General features: G+C 33.1%; 1 protein-coding gene across 1 annotated transcript; it reads left to right on the forward strand.

Moving 5' to 3' along the window:
- Positions 1 to 6,058: 6,058 nt before the first annotated feature.
- On the forward strand, positions 6,059 to 7,632 carry LOC137634419 (uncharacterized protein DDB_G0286299-like). The gene is made up of 2 exons (XM_068366814.1): positions 6,059 to 6,147; positions 7,344 to 7,632. Exons 1-2 carry the CDS (start codon positions 6,059 to 6,061, stop codon positions 7,630 to 7,632), a joined length of 378 nt encoding a protein of 125 aa, XP_068222915.1.
- The last annotated feature ends 7,361 nt before the right edge of the window (positions 7,633 to 14,993 follow it).

The raw sequence follows: 14,993 nt of genomic DNA on the forward strand, positions 1-14,993 counted from the left end.
TGGGATAACAAAGGTTACAGCATAATCATATCAAAAGGTGTATTCATACAAAAACATATTTCCATTCATTGGATATTGCAGAGAGAGAGAGAGAGAGAGAGAGAGAGAGAGAGAGAGAGAGAGAGAGAGAGAGAGAGAGAGAGAGAGAGAGAGAGATTTTTTGTGAGTAATGAGAGAGAAAACTATCGTTTTGTAAGTAATAAGAGAGACAAGAAGGCGTCTTATTGTGAGTAATGCGAGTGAGAGAGAGAGAGAGAGAAAGCATCTTTTTGTGAGTAATGAGAGAGAGAGAAAGCATCTTTTGTGAGTAATGAGAGAAAGCATCTTTTTGTGAGTAAAGAGAGAAAGCATCTTTTTGTGAGTAAAGAGAGAAAGCATCTTTTTGTGAGTAAAGAGAGAAAGCATCTTTTTGTAAGTAATGAGACAAAAAAGCATCTTTTTGTGAGTAATGCGAGTGAGAGAGAAAGCATCTCTTTGTGAGTAATGAGAGAGAGAAAGCATCTTTTTTTGTGAGTAATAAGAGTGAGAGAAAAACATCTTTTTGCGAATAATGAGAGAGAATGAGAGAAGCATCTTTTTTGTTTGTGTGAGATAGCAAAGCATCTCCACGTGCGTAACGAGAGAGAGAGAGAGAGAGAGAGAGAGAGAGAGAGAGAGAGAGAGAGAGAGAGAGAGAGAGACTGCATTTACTGGGTAATACTGGGTAATACAGATAAGAGCCAGTGCACCAGTACGAAAAAGTGCCCCCCCACTATCAACGCAGGAAAGTACATAAGATAGCGGTTTCATTATCAGCACCTCGCAGGCCAATGATTCAGTGGAGGCTAATGTTGGGGAATAGGAGAATCAGGGTTTTCGAGTACCCGAGTTGTATGCTTCTCCTACAGTTAACGACACTTTTTGTGATTAATCAGTCCCCCCCCAAACCCCCACCCCTCCTCCCACGTCCCTCTCCTGTTATCTCCATAGTCTACTCTTATCCCCCCCTCCTCCTTCTTTTATGTTAATTAGCTACGGAGTTTTATTTGTTAGAATGTGTTTTCTTTCAATGATTATCTCCATATTCTACTCCTATTCCCCCACCCCCTCCTCCTCCTTTTATGTTAATTAGCTACGGAGTTTTATATTTTAGAATGTGTTTTCTTTCAATGAAACACTACTTTTTTTTTTTTTTTTAGAATATTTAGTATTTTGGTTTTCATTTCATGTCAGGAATAACAATAATGCCGTTTCGATGGAGGAAAGTAGATTTGTGAAATAAAAAGCGTGACAGAAGAATGATATTATTATTTTAATAATAATAATAATAATAATAATAATAATAATAATAATAATAATAAAAATAATAATATTATTATTAATAATAATAATTATATTATTATTATTATCATTATTATTATTATTATTATTATTATTATTATCACTAGCTAAGCTACAACGATAGTTGGAAAAGAAAGATACTATAAGCCAAAGGGCTCCTACATGGAAAAATATCCCAGTGAGGAAAGGAAATAAGGAAATATATGAACGATATATGAAGTAATGAACAATTGAAATGAAATATTCTAAAAAGAGTACAAAATAGTAGGAGGTAGGTGGGTGAGGGTTAAAGAAAACGGATTAAAAAGAACAAATCACAATTTATAAAAGAGAATGGGAGAGTACACACTGTTAAAAAATTGCAGTTAAAATTCGTAAAAACCATGGAATAAATGTTGCCAGGCATATATTGACGTTAACAAGTGATATTATGGTCACCAATCAGTAAAAGATAATAAAAAAGTAGGGTAAAAATTACGGTCGCCTATATTTTACTGAAATACGGCTTGGAGCAATATATTTTTTAGGGAGAATTTTCGATTAAAATTACAGTTTTCCTTCTAACAATTCAAACCAGGATAAAGTGAAATATGGAAGCATTTTTAATGGTAGAAATCGTCGTCTTGATTACTAAAACGAAGTTAAAAATCATTAAAAAATCATAATAATGTCTTCGCATCTACTGAGAGTAATCAGATATATTAGCTTCCAATGAATGAAGAAATAGACCCCTGCCTTCATGGGATTGATACCCTTTTTTCTGAATATCTAGACTCCAGATTTGGGATACACTGTAAATAATTTGCATCAAAAAACCGAAAATGCCTTCTTAACATTTATTCCAGTTTTAAAAACAGATATATTGACAAAAAGTGCTGATATTACGGTCACCAACCAATAAAAAAAATAATAAAGTGGGTAAAATTACGGTCGCCTGTATTTTACTGAAATACGGCTGAGAACGGTATTTTTTTACGGAGATTTTCCGATTAGAATTACGTTTTTTTAACAGTGTAGTCTTGGACTGAATTCAATAATAATAATAATAATAATAATAATAATAATAATAATAATAATAATAATCTTAATAATAGTAGTAATAATAATAATAATAATAATAATAATAATAATAATAATAATAATAACTAATAATAATAACTAATAATAATAATAGAAAAAATAATAACAATAACAATAATAATAATAATAAAAATAATAATAATAATAGAAATAATAATAATAATAATAATAATAATAATACAAATAATAATAATAATAATAATAATAATAATAATAATAATAATAATAATAATAATAACAATAATAATAATAATAATGTAAAGAAATAGTTATATTTGCATGCATATCTCCCAAACTGTTTTAATTAAATATTCTGGCGTCCTCTGGATTTCTGTAATTGTCAATGCATCCATACTAAAATGATCTATCCAAGAAAAGGTTTCACAAAAAAAAAAAAAAAAAAAAAAAAAAAAAAAAAAAAAAAAAAATCCTTAATTAGCTTAAGTCTGCTTCACTACAACGGTCTTAAATGTTTAAAGCGTTGCCTTTCAAGGTCCCTCGTGAATAGTAGAGGCAAAAGACAGTGTCAATGTCCCAGAGACTGACCATATATGATCAGCGTTCAAGCTAGGTCCCAGAAGGGCCAGGCATTGGCTGCTGATGACTCAGCTGATATACCTATAAGCTCCCGTAACCCGTCCCCCATCCTTAGTTCACAAGGCTGGGAAGATTGTAGCGACCAAAGGAACTTACGAGTATGAGCAGGACTCGAACCCCAGTCTGGCGATTACCAGTCCGGGACTTTACAACTCAAGGTATGATTCTAATAACCACAGCCATTTAATAACAAGTCTGTGGTAGCACAGTGGATTTTATTACAGGTCAGCGTTCACTAAATGTACGTTCCCAGCTGTTCGAACGAGAAAATGTACGCTGGAAAATCATTTACAGCCCAAAACCTACAGTAAAACCTTTATCGAACCAAAGGATGTGTTGTCAACCTAGTGGTTCAGTATTTGATGGATGGAGGAGAGAGGTCAAAGAAAGGACAGTGAATGTAAGGGAGAAATTATGAATAGGATACTAAGTTCTTGATTAAATTTCATAAGTCTCATAAGGTACCAAGCTATCAAACTTCCTCTTCGTAAACAAATAACACAATATATATTTTTCCTTTCTTCACCACATTCCGGTTTATTATTATTATTATCATTATTATTACTTGCTAAACTACAACCCTAGTTGGAAAAGCAAGATGCTATATAAGGCCAAGGGCTCCAACAGGGAAAATAGCCCAATGAGGAAAGGAAATAAGGAAAACCTACAAGAAGTGTAAGAACAATAACATTAAAATTAATCATTAATATATAAACTATAAAACCTAAAAATAACATAACTTAGTACTGTCCCTTTTTGAAACTCTTGCAATAGGAATACAGGATATGATGATGCTAACCCTAGCCAATGGTCAATTGCTATTTAATTCCCTCATCGCAATGAGTAGTTGAGAATGCTATGATTCTCTTTTGTGATGAGTAGTTGAGAATGCTATGATTTTCTTTTGTGATGGCATCATCAACCCGTTATGGGCATTTCCTATGCCATCAAGAAATCCATACACTTTACTATGCACTCCATCGCTTTGTATTGTAAGAATTCATCAAGGAAAAATAACTCAAGATTGTACCATTAACTACTATAGAAGTAACAATACACAATAAATAGGTTAATCTAACATTTGTGCCTTTATCAAGCGTGACAAATCCACAACTAACCAATAGCCATATGTGGATGCCCAATGGCTTCGGGAGAGGGGCTCTTCTGCCATTTCGTCGGGGGACAATCCTTTACTAGGTGGTCCAAATGACTTCGAATGTGCATTAGAACACCAAGTCTCTGAAAACACTTGGTAGTGGAAACTGCGCCTTAGTGGAGACGTTTTTCCCGGCTGTAAACGTTAATGGTAGGGAACTGGCCTTACACATACACACACATTCAGTCTAAATATATATATATATATATATATATATATATATATATATATATATATATATATATATATATATATATATATTTATACATATATATTTATATGTATATATATCTATATAAATATTGTTTTATTCATGCTTGTGTGTTATATATGTATGTGGGTGTAATACACACACATATATATATACATATAAATATATATATATATATATATATATATATATATATATATATATATATATATACATGTATGTATATGTATATACTGTATATATATATATATACATATATACATACATACATACATATATATATATATATATATATATATATATATATATATATATATACAACGAACAAAAACAAAACAGTAAAAGTCATGAGTCTATATTAAGGTCTGCGACCTACCCATAATGTAATTTGATTCGATTTAATTAAATCTATACACATGATGTTATTTGATTCAATTTCATTTAATCTATATACGTCCAAGTATTGGGGCCGAGAGGCCATTCACCGGAAAGGTATAACTTAGAGAAATCCAAAATAGGATTTTTCATGATATTTTTTTACTATATAAGAAATTTATTTTTCCCTGTTGGAGCCCTTGGGCTTATAACATCCTGCTTTTCCAAGGTGGGTTGTAGCTTAGCTTAGCTAGTAGTAGTAGTAGTAGTAGTAGTAGTAGTAGTAATAATAATAATAATAATGATAATGATAATAATAATAATAATAATAACACTGATCAAACATTCTGTTTTAGCATAGAAAAAGAGTTGAAGATTAATTAATAATATTCCTTTGAAAGCTCTCTCTCTCTCTCTCTCTCTCTCTCTCTCTCTCTCTCTCTCTCTCTCTCTCTCTCTCTCTCTCTCTCCAACAAATCACGGACCCGAAACGGCTCCACAAACGAGTAACCCAATCCATTCTATTTCTCTCCGCCACATAACCATCTGTCACGTGTGTACATTCACAGATGTACATACACCCGGCATGTACAACAGCACACCTGAAGCATGGGTGAAACATTACTTATGTACCCCAGAGACCGGTTTGGAGGTATCTCAACGTCACGTGTATTCTCCTCCTCCTCCTCCTCCTCTTCGTTTTCTTCTCTTCTCTTCTCTTCCTCTTTCTCCTCACTCATTTCTCTCAAGTGCCTTATGACTCTTGCTTTGGGAGGAAGATGGATTGAAATTCATGTTGCTAAGTGAGGAAGGATAAACATTTGAAGACGTCTTATATAAACTCTCTTTAGGTTAATTAACAGTTGGGAGAAGAAGACGAAGGAGAAGAAGGAGAAGAAGAGGAGGAAGAAGAAGAATAAGAAGTCAGTCCATTAAAGAACTACTCAAAGGGCGAATGAAGAAGAAGAAGAAGAAGAGGAAGAAGAAGAAGGAGAAGAAGTGTCAGATCATTAAAGAACTACTCAAAAAGCGAATTAAGAAGAAGAAGTCAGTCAGTCCATTAAAGAACTACTCAAAAGGCGAATGAAGAAGAAGAAGAAGAAGAAGAAGAAGAGGAAGAAGAAGAAGGAGAAGAAGAGAAGGAGTTAGAAGAAGAAGAAGTCAGTCCATTAAAGAACTACTCAAAAGGCGAATGAAGAAGAAGAAGAAGAAGAAGAAGAAGAAGAGGAAGAAGAAGAAGAAGAAGAAGAAGAAGGAGAAGAAGAGAAGGAGGAAGAAGAAGAAGAAGTCAGTCCATTAAAGAACTACTCAAAAGGCGAATGAAGAAGAAGAGGAAGAAGAAGAAGAAGAAGAAGAAGAAGGAGAAGAATAGAAGGAGGAAGAAGAAGAAGAAGAAGAAGAAGAAGAAGTCAGTCCATTAAAGAACTACTCGAAAAGCGAATTAAGAAGAAGAAGAAGAAGAAGAAGAAGAAGTCAGTCCATTAAAGAACTACTCGAAAAGCGAATGAAGAAGAAGAAGAAGAAGAAGAAGAAGAAGAAGAAGAAGAAGAAGAAGAAGAAGAAGAAGTAGAGTCAGTCCATTAAAGAACTACTCGAAAAGCGAATGAAGAAGAAGAAGAAGAAGAGGAAGGAGAAGAAGAAGTCAGTCCATTAAAGAACTACTCGAAAAGCGAATTAAGAAGAAGAAGTAGAGTCAGTCCATTAAAGAACTACTCAAAAAGAGAATTAAGAAGAAGAAGAAGAAGAAGAAGAAGAAGTCAGTCCATTAAAGAACTACTCAAAAAGCGAATTAAGAAGAAGAAGAAGAAGTAGAGTCAGTCCATTAAAGAACTACTCGAAAAGCGAATTAAGAAGAAGAAGAAGAAGTCATTCCATTAAAGAACTACTCGAAAAGGGAATTAAGAAGAAGAAGAAGAAGTAGAGTCAGTCCATTAAAGAACTACTCAAAAAGAGAATTAAGAAGAAGAAGAAGAAGTCATTCCATTAAAGAACTACTCGAAAAGCGAATTAAGAAGAAGAAGAAGAAGTAGAGTCAGTCCATTAAAGAACTACTCGAAAAGCGAATGAAGAAGAAGAAGAAGAAGAAGAAGAAGAAGAAGAGGAAGGAGAAGAAGAAGTCAGTCCATTAAAGAACTACTCGAAAAGCGAATTAAGAAGAAGAAGAAGAAGAAGAAGAAGAAGAAGAAGAAGAAGAAGAAGTCAGTCCATTAAAGAACTACTCAAAAAGAGAATTAAGAAGAAGAAGAAGAAGTCAGTCCATTAAAGAACTACTCGAAAAGCGAATTAAAAAGAAGAAGAAGAAAAAGTAGAGTCAGTCCATTAAAGAACTACTCGAAAAGCGAATGAAGAAGAAGAAGAAGAAGAAGAAGAAGTCAGTCCATTAAAGAACTACTCAAAAAGCGAATTAAGAAGAAGAAGAAGTCATTCCATTAAAGAACTACTCGAAAAGCGAATTAAGAAGAAGAAGAAGAAGAAGTAGAGTCAGTCCATTAAAGAACTACTCAAAAAGAGAATTAAGAAGAAGAAGAAGAAGTCATTCCATTAAAGAACTACTCGAAAAGCGAATTAAGAAGAAGAAGAAGAAGTAGAGTCAGTCCATTAAAGAACTACTCGAAAAGCGAATGAAGAAGAAGAAGAAGAAGAAGAAGAAGAAGAAGAAGAGGAAGGAGAAGAAGAAGTCAGTCCATTAAAGAACTACTCGAAAAGCCAATTAAGAAGAAGAAGAAGAAGAAGAAGAAGAAGAAGAAGAAGAGAAGGAGGAAGAAGAAGAAGAAGAAGTCAGTCCATTAAAGAACTACTCAAAAGGCGAATGAAGAAGAAGAAGAAGAAGAAGAAGAGGAAGAAGAAGAAGAGGAAGAAGAGAAGGAGGAAGAAGAAGAAGTCAGTCCATTAAAGAACTACTCAAAAAGCGAATGAAGAAGAAGAAGAAGAAGAAGAAGAAGAAGAAGAAGAAGAAGAAGAAGAAGAAGAAGAAGTCAGTCCATTAAAGAACTACTCGAAAAGCGAATTAAGAAGAAGAAGAAGAGGAAGGAGAAGAAGAAGTCAGTCCATTAAAGAACTACTCGAAAAGCGAATTAAGAAGAAGAAGAAGAAGTAGAGTCAGTCCATTAAAGAACTACTCAAAAAGAGAATTAAGAAGAAGAAGAAGAAGAAGAAGAAGAAGAAGAAGAAGAAGTCAGTCCATTAAAGAACTACTCAAAAAGCGAATTAAGAAGAAGAAGAAGAAGTCAGTCCATTAAAGAACTACTCAAAAGGCGAATGAAGAAGAAGAAGAAGAAGAAAAAGAAGAAGAAGAAGAGGAAGAAGAAGAAGAAGGAGAAGAAGAGAAGGAGGAAGAAGAGAAGGAGGAGGAAGAAGAAGAAGAAGTCAGTCCATTAAAGACCTACTCAAAAGGCGAATGAACAAGAAGAAGAAGAAGAAGAAGAAGAAGAAGAAGAAGAAGAAGAAGAAGAAGTCCGTCCATTAATAAACTACTCAAAAAGCGAATTCTATCTAGAGTTGAATTAAACTTATAAGTTTTGAATTAATTTAGTTAGGCGAGTCAGACCATTAAAGAACTATTCAAAAGTTGAATTCAATATTAAGAGCCGAATTCAACTTACAAGTTTTGAATTATTTTACAGTTGGGAGAGTCAGTCCATTAAAGAACTACTCAAATGGCGAATTCAATATCTGGGAGTTAAATTTTAATTACAATTTTGAATTGGGAATTAGCTATCAAGATTTGAATTCAAGAGTAAATTCAAATGGACTTCCTATATATAAGCGACTCCCGTGAGGATAATTCATGAAATTTTAATTCAAAATTAAGCTCAAAGATAGAATTTCAAGTAGTCTGTCAATTGTTAAATTTTGAATTGAAATGCACGAAAAATATATGAAGATAAAAATCTTGTTAAATTCCCAATAAATCTATACAATAATTTAAAGTATAGTAAAATATACTTACACATTATTATTATTATTAATTGCTAAGCTACAACCCTAGTTGGAAAAGCAGAATGCTATAAGCCCAGGGGCTCCAACAGGGAAAATAGCCCAGTGAGGAAAGGAAACAAGGAAAAAAAATATTTTTAGAATATTAAAATAAATATCTCCTATATAAACTAAAAAAACTTTAAAAAAACAAGAGGAAGAGAAATTAGATAGAATAGTGTGCCCGAGTGTACCCTCAAGCCAGAGAACTCTAAACGAAGATAGTGGAAGACCATGGTACAGAGGTTAGGACACTACCCAAGACTAGAGAAAGATGGTTTGATTTTGGAGTGTCCTTCTCCTTGAAGAGCTGCCCAGGAAAGCAATTTTACTAAAATATATTTTACATTTTGGAAAGCAATTTCTGTTTTTGTGTGTATACGGGAATCATAGTTAGGGAATAGATTTAATAACGCAGCCTGATAACTTACGTAATTGCTTCAGCAAGAGTATAAACAAATGAATACAGGCAAGTCAAGGGAACTACAAATGTAATTTTGTAGCATAACAAGAACAACGAAAAAATAATTGGGAACGATGAAATTACGTAGATTTTAATGTATATATATATATATATATATATATATATATATATATATATATATATATATATATATATATATATATATATATATATATATATATATATATATATATATATATATATATATATATATATATATATATATATATATATATAAACCTTTCAACGAAACAAACCAGGGAAGAAACATTTAAAACAATAAACGAGAAAATAATTACAAAAGGTGAAATTACGTTGAAGACACCAAGCAACAAATATATATATATATATATATATATATATATATATATATATATATATATATATATATATATATATATAACACACACACAAACATTTTAACAATACAAAACCAAGAAAAAGGAAAACTCCAAAACAAGAACATACACAAAACAAAACGAAAATAAAAGCAAAAAGGACCCACAAAAAAAAAAACCTCTCTCTCCTTCCTTTATCTCAACGGGAGAAAAGAGAACGAGAAATCCCACGTAAAACTCTCCCCTAAATATCCGACCGGAGAAAAACACAGTTGGCCGCACAACACCAAAATTCATATGTCAGAGATCTAAGTGAATTAAACGACTTGCAATGATCGAGGCAATGGCCGCGGGCCTTTCACACAAATACAATTACATGAGATAGGATATGAGTATCCCGCAGTTGTAAAATCATTCTCACCTGGAATCCAGCCAGCAAACTTTCCCCGGGACGTTTTCGGGGTTCCACGGAGGCGGGGATGCGGAAAAGACCGGGGAAAATGGGTGGAAACTATATTATCTATATATCTATATTATAAAACTCGCGGCGAGGAGAGGGCTGGCAACAGACTAGGGGGATATTCCCGTTTTCTATTTTTTATATACTAGTGTACCCATATCATCCAAAATACATACATGCATACATACATACATATACCAAGGCACTTCCCCCAATTTGGGGGGTAGCCGACATCAAACAAATGAAACAAAAAAGGGGAAGTCTCCTCTCTATGTTCCTCCCAGCCTGACAAGGGACTCAACCGAGTTCGGCTGCTACTGCTAGGATGGCACAGTCCACCCTCCCACATAATCCACCACAGATAAAGCTTCATAATGCTGAATCCCCTACTGCTGCTACTTCCGCGGTCATCCAAGGCACACACACACACACACGGGCACCCCTCTCTCACTAGGGTATGACTACTCCTCTCCCCTCTACCAGAAGGACGGAGAGATCTCAGCGTGAATAGATATATAATATATATATATATATATATATATATATATATATATATATATATATATATATATAAATATTTATATATATATATATATATATATATATATATATATATATATATATATATATATATATATATATATATATACTGTATATATATAGATATATATATATATATATATATATATATATATATATATATATATATATATAATATATATATATATATATATATATAAACAGATAATCTATTATATAGGGGAGATATGATGTTACCCAAGAAATGGGATATCTAACAAAAATAAAACTTTAAAATATTACCCTAGTTCTAGAGAGATACTAGAAAAAGTAGTGAAACATATATTGAAAAATAAACATTAAAATTTTACACAAGTTATTGAGAGATTCTAGAAAAAGTAGTGAAATATATATAAAAAATCATTAAAAACTTATACAAATTCTAGAGAGACCCTAGGAAAAAAGTAGTGAAATTTATGATAAAAAGCAAAGCATTAAAATGTTACCCAAGTCCTAAAGAGATTCTAGAAAATAATAAGTGAAATATCTGATTAAAGACAAAACATTAAAGGTAAAAATTAATCCAATATATGGTAAAAGTAACCAAATGTCAAGCATTTATCACATCATAAGTTTCATCTACCCAACCTCATTTTATTACTAATCCAATTAATAATTTTTTCCAAGCGTGATATAAATTTAAAAAAAAAAAAAAAGCAAAACGAAATGACCTCAAGTGAAATCACGCTTTTAAATCTGAACACCAGAAAAAGAGTTTTCCATCTATTAAATTAACCACATTAGCACGCAAATATGAACATACTATTTTATTCCTAAAATTACAAAGGCCGCTGGGTAATTTAATAAATACATTAGCTGGAAAAATTCTCCCCATTATTTTTAAGTGGTGCTTTAATTGGAATAGAAAACACAATGCACATATTTAGAGGTACATTCTTATGTGCTAGAGTATTTTCATGTTTCACATGAACTTAGTAATGTACAGGCCCATGTGAGACTTTATTAAATGATATTTGAGAATTCAGATGTATGAGGTACTCCCTGTATATCATCATCATCATCATCATCATCTCCATCTCCTGTTGACGCAAAGGGCCAATATTAGAGTTTCTAATTTAATACTTCTCCATTCATCATCTCCTACTTCGAGTTTCATAGTCCTCAGCCATGTAGGCCTGGGTCTTTCAAGTCTTCTAGCGCCTTGTGGAGCCCAGCTCAACGTTTGGTGAACTAATCTCTCTTGGGGAGTGCGAAGAGCATGCCCAAACCATCTCCATCTACCCCTTATCATGATCTCATCCACATATAGCACTCGAGTAGCTTTCTTATGGTTTCATTTCTACTTCTGTTCTGCCATTTAACTCCCAATATACTTCTGAGGGGGTTTCTATTGTATATATGCCAAGATGATTCTTTAATAACGGGGAAATCGACACACCTCATGGAAATGAGAGAGAGAGAGAGAGAGAGAGAGAGAGAGAGAGAGATTCGTCTCTGTTAACCTGCCTCTTGAATAGTTTATAAGGAACATTAATAAACAAGTACAGCTTCACATTTTCAGACTTAGGAGAGAGAGAGAGAGAGAGAGAGAGAGAGAGATTCGTCTCTGTAAACCCGCCTTTTGAAATGTTTATAAGATACATATTAAAAAAAGTATAGATGCACATTTTCACACTCAGTCGAGAGAGAGAGAGAGAGAGAGAGAGAGAGAGATTCGTCTCTGTAACCTTGCCTCTTTAGACATTTATAAGAAACATTTTAAAAAATTAATCTAGGTGCATATTTTCACACTCAGTCAAGAGAGAGAGAGAGAGAGAGAGAGAGAGAGAGAGAGAGAATTACATTCTCCACTTGAAACATTCCTCTTGAAAAGCATATGAGAAACATGTTAAGAAATATATAGATGCACATTTTGAGGCGAAGTCAACAATGCTGATCATACAAGGTGTGCGCCAAGGGAGGTGGAAGAGACACAGTCAAACGAGCTATGAGGAAGTAATGTTTATATTATCATATGTATGTATGAGGCCAGTGGTATTCTAAAGTTCGTATTGTAAGCTGGCCTTACTCGTTTTTAAATGGCATATATAACTTAAAATGCTATTCATTTAAGTTTTTCGTTCTTTATTCCCTCCTTCAACGAAGTTGGAAGGAGGTTATGTTTTACCCTCTGTGTGTTTGTTTGTGAACAGCTTCCTGACCAAAATTTTATTCGTAAAGTAATGAAATTTGCAGGGATTAACTATTATGTAAAAAGCTGGAAATGGTTAAATTTTGGAAGGTCAAGGTCAAAGGTCACGGTCAAGCAAAATGTCCAATTCACGTAATCATCCTTAAGTTTGGACATCGTTGTCACAGAGACTTCAAACTTGGTTCATAAGAAAATCCATGCCAATTAATACATGTCAAGGTCAAAGATCGAGGTCAAGGTTGAGAAAGGGTCGAGTAATAAGGTGCCACGTCGGAGGTCTGCGCTCTACTAAGTGTTCATCGAGTGAAATTATCTATTCATTTCTGATATTTGTGTTATCTTGAGTTATTCATTATTAATCATTCTTAAACAAGCATCGTTGATCATTGATATTATAAGGCCAGATAATTACCAATTATTCATTCAATCAATATCATAGGAAGCCATCTCATACTAATATTAATTAGTGGGAAAGCTTTAAAAGAACGCATACCTCCGCCGCGGCACCTGATTTCTCCATCCTTTGCTCAACCTTGACCTTGACCTTCAACATGTATTAATTGGGGTGGATTTTCATAAGAACCAAGTTTGAAGTCTCTGTGACAACGATGTCCAAACTCATGGATGATTACGTGAATTGGACATTTTGCTTGACCGTGACCTTGACCTTTCAAAATGCAATCATTTCCAGCTTTTTGCATAACATTTAATCCCTGCAAGTTTCATAACTCTACGACTGAAATTGTGGCCAGGAAGCTGTTTACAAACACACAAACAGGGGCGAAAACATAACCTCCTTCCAACTTCATTGGCGAAGGTAAAAAGACTTTACAAAGGACTTATAAAGATATATATAGAATAAGAAGAGCTGCTTAGATTTTTTTTTTTTGCTATCCATAGAACAAAGTAATGAAATGCTAGCAATGAATTTCTTTATCTCATGGATTTTCCCTGTAAAAATGTACTTTTAAGGTAACGTTGCAAAAAAACAAAAATTGCTAATTCAATTGCTATTTTGTAGCTATTATATTGCATAAAATGTTCAAAAAGACCAGATCCCTAAAACATTTTTTTTTCAGATTTGTAATTTGATGCTGCTGCTGATCTCTCTCTCTCTCTCTCTCTCTCTCTCTCACACATATCGTGTCATCTTTATCACAGCGCTCTCTCTCTCTCACACACATCAAGTGTCACCTTTCTATCGCATCCCTCTTTAACGTCCTCTCTCTCTCTCTCTCTCTCTCTCTCTCAAGTGTCATTTCTATCGCATATCCCTTCAACGTGTTCTCTCTCTCTCTCTCTCTCTCTCTCACCAAGTGTCATCTTTCTATCGCATCTCTCTTTAACGTTCTCTCTCTCTCTCTCTCTCTCTCTCTCATCAAGTATCATCTTTCTATCGCATCTCCCTTTAACGTTCTGGGGCTAATATCTTCTCCAACGCTGCTAACATTCTACCATTGAGCGCACCCCCGCTTTCTCCAATTACACATCAATTTCCAAAGCTCTACGTCATTTCCACCTCTTACTTCTACAACAATTCCTTCCTAATTACACCTCCCTTCCCTTATTTTCTTTGCTTTTAGGGAGGATTGAATTATCCGAGTCCATGAGCCCGTTTTCTGTTGATCAATAATCCCCGCACAGACTCCGCTACTTTCACGATGAAATGTAAACAACGACATCTTGTGATATTACGTGACAATAAAGGACTATTATAAAAGATTTTCTTTAATGATTAAACCAGGATAAAGAAAATCAAGGGAAATTATGCTTACGATAGAAATGAATAAAACGAATCTGCGAACATTTAGTTCAACAATATAAATATATGTCTATATATATATATATATATATATATATATATATATATATATATATATATATATATATATATATATATATTTATATATTTATATATATATATATATATATATATATATATTATATATATTTATATATGTATATATATTATATATATATTTAATATATATATATATATATATTATATATATATATATATATATAACTGTATATATATGTGTATACATGTGTGAGAGAGTACTCACAAAATATATATTATATCAGAAAATATTTAATTTTAAGGGATAGTGGAAAATGCATATACTAATTTATTTATAAGGGATTGAATGTGCGTGGATGTGGTGCATATGAGAGGAAATGTATTACATAAACTCCACTAAGACACTTGCCTTACACTCACACACACACACACACACCACACACACACACACACACCACACATACACACACACACACACACAACACA

The sequence above is a fragment of the Palaemon carinicauda genome, chromosome 44, assembly GCF_036898095.1.
Source record: "Palaemon carinicauda isolate YSFRI2023 chromosome 44, ASM3689809v2, whole genome shotgun sequence".
NCBI lineage: Eukaryota > Metazoa > Arthropoda > Malacostraca > Decapoda > Palaemonidae > Palaemon > Palaemon carinicauda.